General features: G+C 40.3%; 1 protein-coding gene across 7 annotated transcripts in view; it reads right to left on the bottom strand.

The window, feature by feature from the left end:
- Positions 1–10,929: 10,929 nt before the first annotated feature.
- Positions 10,930–13,621, bottom strand: part of usp32 (ubiquitin specific peptidase 32) — a 66,088-nt gene continuing 63,396 nt past the window's right edge. For 6 of the 7 annotated variants that reach the window (XM_036149421.1, XM_036149422.1, XM_036149423.1 and 3 more), the window contains 3 exons: positions 12,923–13,365; positions 12,730–12,822; positions 10,930–11,906 (listed from right to left, as the gene is read on the bottom strand). In XM_036149421.1, the coding sequence (XP_036005314.1) occupies positions 11,733–11,906; positions 12,730–12,822; positions 12,923–13,365 (710 nt within the window). In that variant the 3' untranslated portion in view covers positions 10,930–11,732. The remainder of the gene's footprint in view (positions 11,907–12,729; positions 12,823–12,922; positions 13,366–13,621) is intronic. The other variant, XM_036149424.1, reaches the window with a different exon arrangement.

The following is a 13,621-nucleotide window of genomic DNA, read 5'->3' as shown; positions in this document are numbered from 1 at the left end:
CATAAAACTATAGCTACATCAAATACATCATAACACTATAGCTACATCAAATACATCATAATACTATAGCTACATCAAATACATCATAACACTATAGTTACATCAAATACATCATAATACTATAGCTACATCAAATACATCATAATACTATAGCTACATCAAATACATCATAAAACTGTAGCTACGTCAAATACATCATAATACTATAGCTACATCAAATACATCATAAAACTGTAGCTACGTCAAATACATCATAATACTATAGCTACATCAAATACATCATAATACTATAGCTACATCAAATACATCATAAAACTATAGCTACGTCAAATACATCATAATACTATAGCTACATCAAATACATCATAAAACTGTAGCTACGTCAAATACATCATAATACTATAGCTACATCAAATACATCATAAAACTGTAGCTACGTCAAATACATCATAATACTATAGCTACATCAAATACATCATAAAACTGTAGCTACGTCAAATACATCATAATACTATAGCTACATCAAATACATCATAAAACTGTAGCTACGTCAAATACATCATAATACTATAGCTACATCAAATACATCATAATACTATAGCTACATCAAATACATCATAAAACTGTAGCTACGTCAAATACATCATAATACTATAGCTACATAAAATACATCATAAAACTATAGCTACGTCAAATACATCATAATACTATAGCTACATCAAATACATCATAATACTATAGCTACATCAAATACATCATAAAACTGTAGCTACGTCAAATACATCATAATACTATAGCTACATCAAATACATCATAAAACTGTAGCTACGTCAAATACATCATAATACTATAGCTACATCAAATACATCATAATACTATAGCTACATCAAATACATCATAAAACTATAGCTACGTCAAATACATCATAATACTATAGCTACATCAAATACATCATAAAACTGTAGCTACGTCAAATACATCATAATACTATAGCTACATCAAATACATCATAAAACTGTAGCTACGTCAAATACATCATAATACTATAGCTACATCAAATACATCATAAAACTGTAGCTACGTCAAATACATCATAATACTATAGCTACATCAAATACATCATAAAACTGTAGCTACGTCAAATACATCATAATACTATAGCTACATCAAATACATCATAATACTATAGCTACATCAAATACATCATAAAACTGTAGCTACGTCAAATACATCATAATACTATAGCTACATAAAATACATCATAAAACTATAGCTACGTCAAATACATCATAATACTATAGCTACATCAAATACATAATAATACTATAGCTACATCAAATACATCACAATACTATAGCTACATTGAATGTACAACATTACAACTAAAGGTTTCGCATGTGTTAACAGTTCAAATGCTTTCTGTAGCTACTAAATAAGGTCATAAAATAGTATTCTAGAACTGTTTAGTAATATATCTCATATGAAAAAGGTATTTAATGTTCAAAACAGAACTGAGGATGGAAGTTAGTGAATTAATTTCCAGCACTTAAACATTTCCGCTGTTAAAGCCAGCAAGGGTTATTTATGTCTTTTCTTATTTTACTCAGAAGAACTTCGTCCGTCAGTCTGGAGATGAGAGGGGGACCGGAAAAGCCTTTTAAAGCTGTGTGCAGAGTAGCAGCTTGCAAGTCTCAGTAGCACCTTTTATTTCGGGGAAGCGGCTGCAGGGACCCTGAGTGTGTGGTTTTCCTCCCTGAGCTGTAGCAGAGGCTCACTGTGACAGCCTGAACACATGAAACACTAGCCACTGCACCTGCACACTAAAACAAAGTCCAGCACAGGCAGGATGTGGCCCAGGTTTGCTAGGTTTCTGGTCAGAAAGCCTCTGCTGTCTCTTCAATGTTTACACAGCCCCTGGAAGTGACAACCTTTTTTAAAACCATCATAGACTTGATTGCTAGTCACTCCGAGGGAATCCTCATCTGCAACCTTAATTAGACATCTCAAATCAGCCAGGCAGTTATAATGTAAATACCAAACTCCGTTCATCACTAAAAAGTATAGGCGTTATTTGTGGAAAACGTTTCCAATTTAATTACTCACTATTATAACCCTCACTGTCTATAACAGGATAGATTCTTTTTTATTTTTAATAAAGCTAGATCCAGGATTTTAGATACAGACATAGACTTCCTCAGTCCTAGTGCCAGGATTGAAACCATAAAAGTTAATGAACCAAGATATTTATATTTATTTCAAACACTCCCAATAAACATCCTAAGGCAGTACTTTGCTGAATGGGACAAAACTATCTCAATATTTGAATGGCAAGGACGAAGGCCCCGTATACGGTATAAAACCTTACAATTAACAAAAAAACAGGGAGGATGGGATCTACTATTCCTCAAAAACTATTACTTCTAAGTATTTACCGCTGCGATCCACTATATGAAACCCGATGCGAGGACATCGAAAGCAGAAAGATTGCAGATATTCCCATACAGGCCATACTAGTAGACAATAAACACCTAAAATCTATTAACAAACTATGAAACCCTTGGATAAAATCCATGCTCATGGTCTGGGGCCCATTCTTCATACGTCGCTAACTCAGTTAGCTGGATTTGAGTGTTGACGATTAGGCATGATCTTGGACTGTTTGGTTCTTCGACACTGCTCGCGAGAAGGCTTATTTGATGTAAACAGGATTAGATTGCGGCTTTATAAGCGGAGGAGATAGGGAAGTCTGTCGTAGCCATATCTTGTCCATTTTTACGACAACAACCTATTGCGGAAGGCGCAAGAATAATTTTCGATTTAATCGCGTATTGCGAGACAGACAGGATACTTCAGCGCAGTGTGACAGTGTAATTGTCGAGAGATTTTTCTTGGTGGCTGTTATAAACAGACAAACACATCATTTAACAGTGGCTTTTAAAAATAAAGTATAATAATTAAAGACTACCATTTTGTAAAATATTCTTGTACTTCACTTTTACTTGTCCCCGTGTTTTAGTGGGTCCCATGGAGGCTCTGACATAAAAGAACAAAGTAAATATGAAATTATTAAAATGCAAAAATACATACTGTAGAAAGTGATTGAAACACGGACAGTACTTACGCATTTAATTTGTCTGCTACTTTTTGCCAGCCCTCTCTCCTGGCTTTATAAGACTTTGACCCTGTCGGGTTTTTTTAATACTTTATTTTTGTCATTTTAGTAGTTTTAGAAATACACATACATACATACATACATACATACATACATACATACATACATACATTGAACAATTGGTTCCCCCTCCAACAAAAATTACAGAGCAACTAGTTTGACAGGAGCAGTTGAATAATAATAATAAACAAAAGGAAAAAAGTTGGTGTCAAGTTCCGATGAATGTTTAATTTTTTCCAGTATTTATTGTATTTATAAGTGGCAGGTCTTAATGAAAAAGTCATGCATAGTGTGAATTCCCTCAATTATGTCCTTCCAGTCCGAACATGATGGTGGTTCCACATCAAGCCCCTGCGAGTTATAGCTTTCTTTGCACCTGCTATTAATATTAATAGTAGGAGATATCTATCCGACTTCCTCAGCTATTGGGGTAAACTACCCTGGAAAACCGCAGTAAAATCACAGCATAAATTTAAGTCCATTTTAGTATTGATTTCTTTTATCACTCCTGACCAGTAGGATGCGATCTTAGTACATCCCCAGAAGACATGAAAATGTCCTGCAGACACATTTCCACAGTTCCTCCAACATTTTGCCTTCTCAGTGTCATTACAATGTTTACTTTTAATGCTAGGTGTAACAAAAAAAAACACAGCATGCATTTCCAGGAAAATTCCCTCCATAGGTCAGAACTTTGTCAACCTCTGGTGACATGGACAGAATTTTTTTTTTTTTTGGAAAATGTTAAGTCGTGGCCACAATTTACTAAGTCGTGGCCACGAGATAGATAAGTCGTGGCCACGAATTAGTAAAGCGTGGCCACAAGTTATTTGTGAGGGAACTTCTTTATGGTGGTGTAGCATACATTCAATGAGTATGGAGAACATAGACTTGATTTCATTTTATTTCAACCTTGGAATGAACTATAATGACATCCTGCGATCTCAGAGTGGTAATAAGTAAAGCTCTCAACTTTTACGCACTGACCATGTGACACGCGCATTTCACTGATTTTCCCAGGTCTACAGCCCCTGCGTTCTAAGGACTCTCTCTCTCTCCTGCGCTGCTGGATCTATTGCAGCCCCTGCACGCTACACGTAAGCTCTCTGCTGTGCTGCTGATTCTCCTCCGACCCCAGTGCTCCAAGTTCCCGTCCCGAAGACCTCCAGCACCTGCAGTCCTCCAACTCAGTCTTCTTCATCCTCCAGCTCCTGCTCTGTCAAGACTCTGGTTTGTTCTCTGTCCACAACTCATCCTCACTTAAATAAAACTCTAATAAAAGACTAAGCTCTGTGTGCAGCTGAATTCCGGGTTCATCCGAAAAATCCTGACAAGTGGTATACGGTTACCACTGATAAGATGGAAAGAATTGCTTTTTCTGTGAATCTATGGATGGATGTATTTGTCAAATGTGGGGAGAAATTGGAGAAATATGCTGGGAAACATGTTTTGATCAAACCTGAAACAAATGACAAACTGCCTAACGTATGAGAATATATACTTTTATTATTTAGAAATGAATCACCTGAAACCCTTTTCAACTAAAGAGGTAAATAAGGCTACATGTTAACGTTCCCTCTGTTTTTGTTTTTTTTTGTTACTAAGAAATTATGTACAGTCTAAAAGGTTGACAATGATGGAGACAACAGACAACAGTTGCACACCGTTAGCCCTGTTTTTCTTTTATTAGCCTGATTTAGAGTCTAACCAGAACGTTGTAAAAATGTTGTTCCCACCAAAAGTAAAAAAAAAAAAAAAAAAAGAGCGTGCCTTTGAAGTTTAGGTTGTATTTTTATCCAGAGAGTCTGACACATAGTGGAACCATTAATGTGACTGAAGGCAAAAACCTGCTGATCTGCTTTCACATTCAAAGACAGAGGATCATGTGGTACAACCTAATGACTCCATAAGTAATAAAATATCTTTGAAAACCTTTATTTCCCCTGGAATATTTCCAGCTTATCTCATTTTCTATATTAAACTGTTTATATGTTTTTTAACTTTTAAAGTTAACTGTATAAACAGTTTGAATATGTTCTAGAATGTTTACAAGCATCCTAAGTCCACATCAACCTTTTTTAATGATCTTAGTAACCTGTTGTCTGTGATATGTGTTGATTATGACTGTTTAATTATTGTGGGAGACTTCAATTTTCACGTTGACAACCCTGAAGACAGAAGTGCAAAAGAACTGTGTGACACACTTAGAAACTTTGGTTTAAGTCAACACGTTAAACAGCCAACACACAAACAGGGACATATTTTAGACTTGATCATCACTAAAGGTCTAAAGATTTCTAACGTCAATGTAACTGATGTTGCCCTATCTGATCACTATTCTGTTACCTTTGAAAGCATCATATTCATTGAGTCATTTAGCCAAAGGGACATCGTAAGAAAACGCACCTTTAAGGACAATGCCACAGAAACCTTTATTCAAGCTTACTCTGCTACTTCAACCTTGGGCTGCAACTCTGAGCTAGTAGATAAATTTCATTCTAAAGTCTTTGACATCATTGACTGCATTGCTCCAGTTAAAGTGAGTTTTTTTCCGGGAAGAAAAAATCTCCTTGGAGAAATGCTTCAGCAGTTGGAAGTGAAAAAAGGGAATGTCGAAAAGCTGAACGCAGGTGGAGAAAGAACAGACTCCTGGTTCACTATGACATCTATAAAGAGAGACTTTATAGGGAATCTCTCTTCTGCTTTACTGAGAAAATCCTAAAGATTAGATAGTCTGTACATCCATATCAAGTTCAGTACTAAAGCTGTCTCCAACCAGAACTGATCTTGACAAAATGTCCCAATTTAGCCAAATAAACTACAAAAGCTTAGAGGAAATCATTCAGTTAAGTTCCTCCCCCTAGAGACTTGATGTTCTACCCACAAAACAGAAAGTTTTGCCTGTCATAGCATCTGATTTGACTCAGATAATAAACATGTCCCCACTGCTGAAAAAGAACAATTTGGACAAACTACTTCTGTAGAATTACAGCCCCGTCTCAAACCTCCCCTTTATCAGTAAGATTATTGAAAAAGCTGTGTTTAGACAATTAAACACCTTAACAATGATCAGCCACTTTGACATTTTCCAGTCAGGTTTCCTTACTCACCACAGTACAGAGACCGCCCTGATCAAGGTGTTTAATGACATCCATATAAATGCAGATTATAGAAGAACCACAGTGCCTTATATTATTAGACTTTAGTGAAGCATTCAATACTGGTGATCACTCCATTCTGTATGTGTTTTTTTTTTTTTACCATCACACCTGAAAGTCCCCATAGTGGGACAATAAAAATATTTCTACTCTATTCTATTTTTTTTTTAACTGAGCTAAAACAAATTATATTTTTCATGTGTAACTTTAACACCTCTCTTGGAAGGGCATGCTGGCCCTGAAATAGGCTTTGAGCTTTCCGGTTAAGATTAGCGCTTTAGCCAGTGAACAGAAAACTGATTTCAATAACTGATACAGTGGTGTGAAAAAGTGTTTGCCCCCATTCTGATTTCTCATCCTTTTGCATGTTTGCCACACTTAAGTGTTTCAGAACATCAACACATTTAGATGATCAAAGACAACACAAGTTAGCACAAAATGCAGTTTTTAAATGAAGATTTTTTTATAAGTGGGGCAAAAATCCAAACCTACATTGCCCTCAGTGACAAAGTGATTACCCCCTAAACCTAATGAGTGGTTGGGCCGTCTTTAGCAGCAGCTACTGCAATCACACATCTGCAATAAGTTGCAATGAGCAGAATTGTTGGAATTCAGCCACATTGGAGGGTTTTCCAGCAGTAAAGGCCTTTTTAGGGGCCGGCCTCAGCATCTCAATAGGATTCAGGTCAGGACTTTGACTAGGCCACTCCAAAGTCTTCCTTTAGTTTTTCTTCAGCCATTCAGAGGTGGACTTGCTGGTGTGTTCAGGATCATTGTCCTGCTGTAGAACCCAACTTGGTTTCAGCGTGAGGTCCTGAACAGATGACCGGACCTTCTCCTTCAGGATTTATTGGTAGACGGCAGAATTCACGGGTCCATTTATAAGAGCAAGTCTTCCAGGTCCTGCAGCAGCAACAAAGCCCCAGACCATCACACTGCCACCACCATGTTTTACTGTTGCTATGACGTTCTTTTCTGAAATGCAGTGTTACTTTTACACCAGGTGTAACGGGACACGCAAACTTTTGTCTCGTTGGTTTACAAATATTTTCCCCAAACTCATGAAGACGAGTTTTGGAAAAAATGAGACGACCCTTTGGGTTCTTTTATCTCAGCAGTGGTTTTCATCTTGGACCTCTACCATGCAGGTCATTTTTGCCCCGCCTCTTTCTGATGGCGGAGGCGTGAACTCTGACCTTAACTGAGGCAAGTGAGGCCTGCAGTTCTTTGGATGTTCTGGGGTCTTCTGTGACCTTTTTTGTTGACTGAGAACAGGCGGGGCAGTAATCAGGAGGTGAACTCAGCTGTGATAAACTGCAGTTAGGTTTTAAAGCAATCACTATTTCACACAGGGCCATGTAGGTTAGATTTTATTTCACTTAATAAAAACCTTCATTTAAAAAGTGCATTTTGGGTTTACTTGTGTTGTCTTTGACTAATATCTAAATGTGTCTGATGTTCTGAACCACCAGAGTGTGACAAACATGCAGAAAAATAAATCAGAAACTTTCCCACCACCGTGTAGATTCAGGAAGAGGCGTTGAAAACGTTCTGCCATGTTCTTTGTCCCACTACATGACACCTTTCTTTATCAAACTGGTTCCAGGACATTGATTTGTGTGATAAAACAGATTGAAAACAAAGCATAAAAAGGCCCCTTTTCAGGGACTTCTTTATGATTCACCACCATGCAAGGGGTTAGGGCTGATTTGCTGCGTATTACCCCCTTTAAAAAGATACTGCCAAACTATTTGCCCAATATTGGACCCCAAAATAATAAGAATCATTTCTGCTCAATGTCATTTCCTCTGCAGAGTTTAATTTGTCGCTTGGTTATTTTGTTACAGATCAACAGTATCACTCCATATACAACTACAAGTACAATATTTTGTACAGCTCATATTCAAATACACAGTTTTCATTGGCTTATTTACAAAACACTTTATGTACATGTTTTCATGTCAGTGCAATGTCACGTTCTTTCAACAAACATCTTACAAAAAAGTTCTTTAAATTAAGTCAGGTTTTCAGTCTGACGGTACGGAGCTTAAATAAAAAGAGGCTACAAACACAGGCAGCTCAGTAGTAGATCGCACTGTCTGCCGACATGCTGAAATTATCTGAGGGGGAGGAGAGGAGAGGGTGGGGTGGGGGGGGGGGGGGGGGTGGGGGGGCGCGAATAGCCCTGTGGTTTTATAGGATCCGTTTCTCCAGCCTCAGCTCACAGACTGCTTCTTTAGGCAGATCTTTTTCTCGCAAGGTTGTGCTGAACTTAACCCCTATTTCTAACAACAGCTTGAGCTACAGGTGGCCTGAGGGCACAGTTATGGAAAACAATCAACAAAAGAAAAGAAAAGAAAAAACTGACATGTAAATGAATGCACCGTCACCAAAATGGGTTCTTGATCCTTACTGCAATTCTTCCCTTTGTGCCATGTGAAGTTTTCAAACGCGGAGATAAAACTGAACGTCGTCTACAGCTCAGCATGAAGGCAGAAAGGTGGAGGAAACACGGCTAGCACTCAGCTGCACCTTTTCATCCGTTCAACAGAGTCTTTGCAAAGGGTTCATTCTAACACATGTTCTCTAAATACATCCACAACAATGTCTTCTCCTCACATAAAGCAGCTAAAATGGCAGCAAACATTGGTTGGTTGGTTGGTTGGTGGTGGTGGTGGGGGGGGGGGGTCTCTGGACTACACACAGAAAAACATCAGCACAGACCTGAACAAGCCAGTTTCGGTTGCAGAGATCTTCCACTTCTACAGATCAACATGAAACCAACCCAGCTTTATGCGAGTGAAATGCATCTTTGCCTTTGTGCTTGCATTCAGTTGAAATGACATAAACGGGACAGGTTTTTTTTTCCTAACAGTGGAACTTGTTTCCGACACAGCTGCTCATTGTAAAGCAATGCGGCGAGTTTTATTCTAGCTAAACTCTTCAGTTTATGCTGCGCTTTCCTCGTGCAAACAAACCTCCTGCCGCGGCCATTTGAACTTGTTTTAGCAGAGAATGTAGTTAGATGACACAATCCAATGAACACAGAGTAATTGATACTGCATATACTTAATCTGTAGATTAGGTATTAAGGGGGTCACCTGGTCCCAGACTTTACTGTAACTCCATTTAAGGAGGTAAAGAGACTGAGGACTTTTACAAATCTGACATGAGTTGAACTGAAGAGCATACATATATGGGCTTAGAATAATTCATAAACTAGCCAAGCAACCAAGAGTTGCTCTATAGGACTACTTTTATGCTCAAAAAGCTCCTGTTTGTCCCCAAGACAGTTGAGAGCAGATCAAGTGAAAGTAACTTTAGCTCATGTTTACGTGGAGCCAGTGGCAGGCTGAAAATAGTTCAGATAATAATCTGAATTTATTATTTGAAGTGGGGTTCAGCCGGAAGGTTATGAGCAGTCATTGTCTTGCTTGCAGAGGACGGCTTGCTCAGCATCTTGACTTTGACAAAAGCCGGACTGGCTACAGGTTTCACAGCTCGTCAGAGCGAGGCCTGGGCTAAAGCAGGCTTCTGTTATTTTAAAACAGAAACCTCCAAATGACCATAGCCGGTTTTGCTAACACTGTTTTACAAACCGATTACTGCAGTCATGCTTCCATCACACGTGTACTGACATTAACGCTGTCGTCGTGTACAGTGGAGACCCTTCGGTGAGCTGTGGGCCACAACAATGACCTGCTCATGTGAAACATGTTCTGCAAAACAAAAACGAGATCAAGTGTGTGCTGGAAAAGCATCGAAGTGGGTGTGTTTGCCCATTTCTCTCCAGCAGTACACATTTCCCCTAGTTCTATAGTTAACTATAGCGTTCCCTGAATAAAAGCTTCCATAACAAACATGACTACAGTTTCTAAAGTCACTTCTGCACTGAACACTAGAACCCGCTGAGACTGCAGTAGTTTTCAGATGGTAGAGCTGGCAAATTAGAACCTCTTAAGCAAACCTCACTTCAAATGCTTTGGACTACCCCTTTAAATTGACAACACTTGACTTACTAGAATTCTAAAGCTCAGCTGCTTTAGTCAAGTTTTTAAGTTATTAGTTAAATATTAGAATAATAAAACCACTGATAAAATTCTCCATGACAGTAGAGAAGTCATGTTTTTTTTTTTTTTTTTGCCCTAAATGTCCCAGGTTTGTTTCCAAGGTCGTGAAGATTTCATGATGAGAACGGCGTGTAAAGTGACAGCAGGGAACTGTGGCGGGGTAAGGTGCAAAGAGCAGCCTGCATCCTGTAGGAGCGGCTTCAGTTAGATATCCAAGTCTGATCTAAACAGATCTGGCTTAACAGAAAGCAATTCTGTTCACAAAAATAAAACTAATCTTATAAAACACCACCTTTCTACAACCAAAAAAAAAAAAAAAAAAAACGGTCCTGAACATGTTTAAGTGTCAGCTCTTTGAAATCATGGCACCTTTGCAAAATAAATACAGATTTCCAGGCGAGCTCTGGGAGTTGCGGCTTCACACGCCTGTATTTTACACATCACCACTCAGATTTGGCATTTCTACATAATGACGGCATAAAAGCCTGTTTTCTGTCTCCTGGAAGGGGGGGGGGGGGCTAGATTTTCATTTTTTTGTTTTGGTGCAGGGACTCTGAAATGCAAGTACCTGGTCTCCTACAATGGAAGGAACAACATATTTGTCGTTAACACTGTTTCAAACGTTTAGGCTACAGCTGCTGCACAGACTGCATGATGGGAAGTGATGAGGTAGCATATGACGTTAACCCTAGAGACGCACTATCGCTAAGAAAACAGCTTTTACAAGCATCTCACAGTATCCAATAGTCTAGATAATGAATTTTAACTTCATAATGGCCTGTGGCAGCGAACGTGACACCAGCACACGTCTCCTGTGTTCTTCAACTAGCTCCAGATGGCATTTCCAACTTTATCTGTCTCCAAACGTAAGCCTTGTATTCACACCCGAAGCACAGAGGCATTGTTCTTCCCATCCATCCCAGGTGATAAATGCACAGTGCGAAAGTAACATCATGTCATGACTGGGTCACATTGGCGTACATTCAGAGATCTGAGAGGTTCAGCTGAATGTTCCAGGTATGCTATGGCGGATTACACAAAGGAAGATTTGGGTTTCTGTTTTTTTCCCTGCTGGGCTCAACAAAGCGTAACCCCGTTAGTGCTTTGGAAAAGGAGGCGTGGAGTGGGGCAAATCTCACTAATCTAGATTTTTGGGTTGAGTAAAAAGTGCTGCGATGCCTGGCTAAAGGCAGACAGGGCCGTTGGCTTGGAGCCATTAGCAGTCTGGGAGAATTGTTCGGAGCGATCCAAAGAGCCGGCGCCTCCTGCTGTGAGCGGCGGGCTGAAAGCAGGACGTAGGCGTCGTGCCGACTGGCGGAAGACAGCGCAGGCTCACTGAAGGACGCAGTATTTCTTATAGTCAGACTCAAAGTCCTCATCCATGCTACTGGTGTCGGCCATCTTCTTGCCGTCGATCTTTGGCAGGAACTGGGAGTAGTCGACTCCCTGCTGCTCGTAGAACAGGATGTAGGCCGAGTCGGTGTCGATCTCCTCTGAATTAACTTCCTGTTAAAACAACAACAAATCCACCATGTCACACCATGAAAGACCAGAAAGAGGAACAGAGAAAAGAAATACCCTCATCAGAACAGCAAGAACGCCACCGAGACCGTTTAGCGGCACCCTGAAAAGTATGCATTCCCCGTAAACTGGGTTAGATTTTGTCATGTTACGACCACAAACTTCAACGTATTTTATCGGGGTTTTATGATAGATGAACACAGGTACGCATATTGTGTTGGTCTATCATGCGTACTTAAACGCTTTGGCTGTAGCTCTGGCTCTACGTTTAGGGTTGTTGTGGCGTTAGAAGGTGAACCTCCAGGAGGTCATCCAGTACTACCCAGTATCTAGCTTCGTCCAGCTACCCATCAAGTCTGACCAGGCTCACCAATACTGCTGGGAAAAAAAAAAACAATCCCGCAGCATAATGCTGCCGCCACCGTGTTAAATAGTGACAAACGATGCTGTGTTTTATTTTAGATTTTCTATTCTAAAAACAATTGGGAACCTTGGGTGAAATTCCTTCCACTTAATAATCATTCACATCTGTGTGGTGGTCTACCACATAAGTACAGTGACTTCTGTAGCTGGCAGCGTATGGAGCAGTGTAGTGTAAAACATTAACACCTGTTTTAGACTGCTTTAACAACGAGCTGTGTGTGAGCGTAGATAAACTGTAGCGTTAGACCATTAATAGAGTCACAATCAGAAGACCAACACCCGCAGTGTGAACAGGAAAACAAGCTCTGTGTGTGTGTGTGTGTGTGTGTGTGTGTGTGTGTGTGTGTGTGTGTGTGTGTGTGTGTGTGTGTGTGTGTGTGGTTACCTTGCAGCTGCTGTCATTGTAACAGTACCACTTGTCATTGGGGTTTTTGGCGTATGTCACATAGTGGCCCCCTCCCATGATTCCTGAATGACACTGAGAAGATAACAAAAGAACAAGAACAGATTCAAACGCTTGCTTATAGCGACTGAACGCCTTTATCCGCCACATAAACGACAGGGATGCTGCTACTGACTGATGTTGCATAGAGGTTGTAGAGGGGATCCAGACACATGTCTCTGTGCTGAAGCAGAGAACTGTCGGGGTCCAGGTTGCTCTCTATGCTGCAGTCTGATCCCATCCCGTTGCTGTCTCCGTTCATCAGGATCACGTCACAGTGGCTGCTGGAGGCCTCCGTGCCACACGAGGACTCTGACGCCATCAGATCGCCTGAGCTGACGAGCCCCGCTGCGGCCGCGCCTCCTGCCTCCGCCTCTGCCTGTGGGGCACCGTCCCGGCAGTCAGCTTCAGAAGACGCGGCTGCGTCTAGGTTCTCCTTGCTGCTGGAGAGCCGGTGCTTGCTGCCGAGCTGGGGCAGCCGTAGCCGGCCCGGTCTGCGACCACCGGACTTTGGACTACCAGAGGGGCTGCTGTTCCGACTCAGAGAAGGAGCGGATCTTCGGCTTGAGGCGGGAGAGGCTGTGGGAAACAAAATGGGATTAATTTAAATTGCGTTCCCGATCAATCTTCACCTTACTGAACCCTAACGGTCTTCAAGCTGAATCTTGAAATGGCTCTGTGACCAGGGTAGATCTCAAAGACTTGGTTCTCATCGGTTCTTGAATTTGTTAAAAGGTCTTCTCCCAGCAAAGTTGTACCAACACAAAACCACATATAAAAGACAAACAAAAAATGTTTACTTATCTGAAATTCTGAGGAGTTTGGACATAATACT

This window comes from Fundulus heteroclitus, chromosome 18 (genome assembly GCF_011125445.2).
Source record: "Fundulus heteroclitus isolate FHET01 chromosome 18, MU-UCD_Fhet_4.1, whole genome shotgun sequence".
Lineage (NCBI taxonomy): Eukaryota > Metazoa > Chordata > Actinopteri > Cyprinodontiformes > Fundulidae > Fundulus > Fundulus heteroclitus.
The sequence above is the reverse complement of the archived record's forward strand: the minus strand, read 5'-3'. Positions and strand labels throughout refer to the sequence as shown.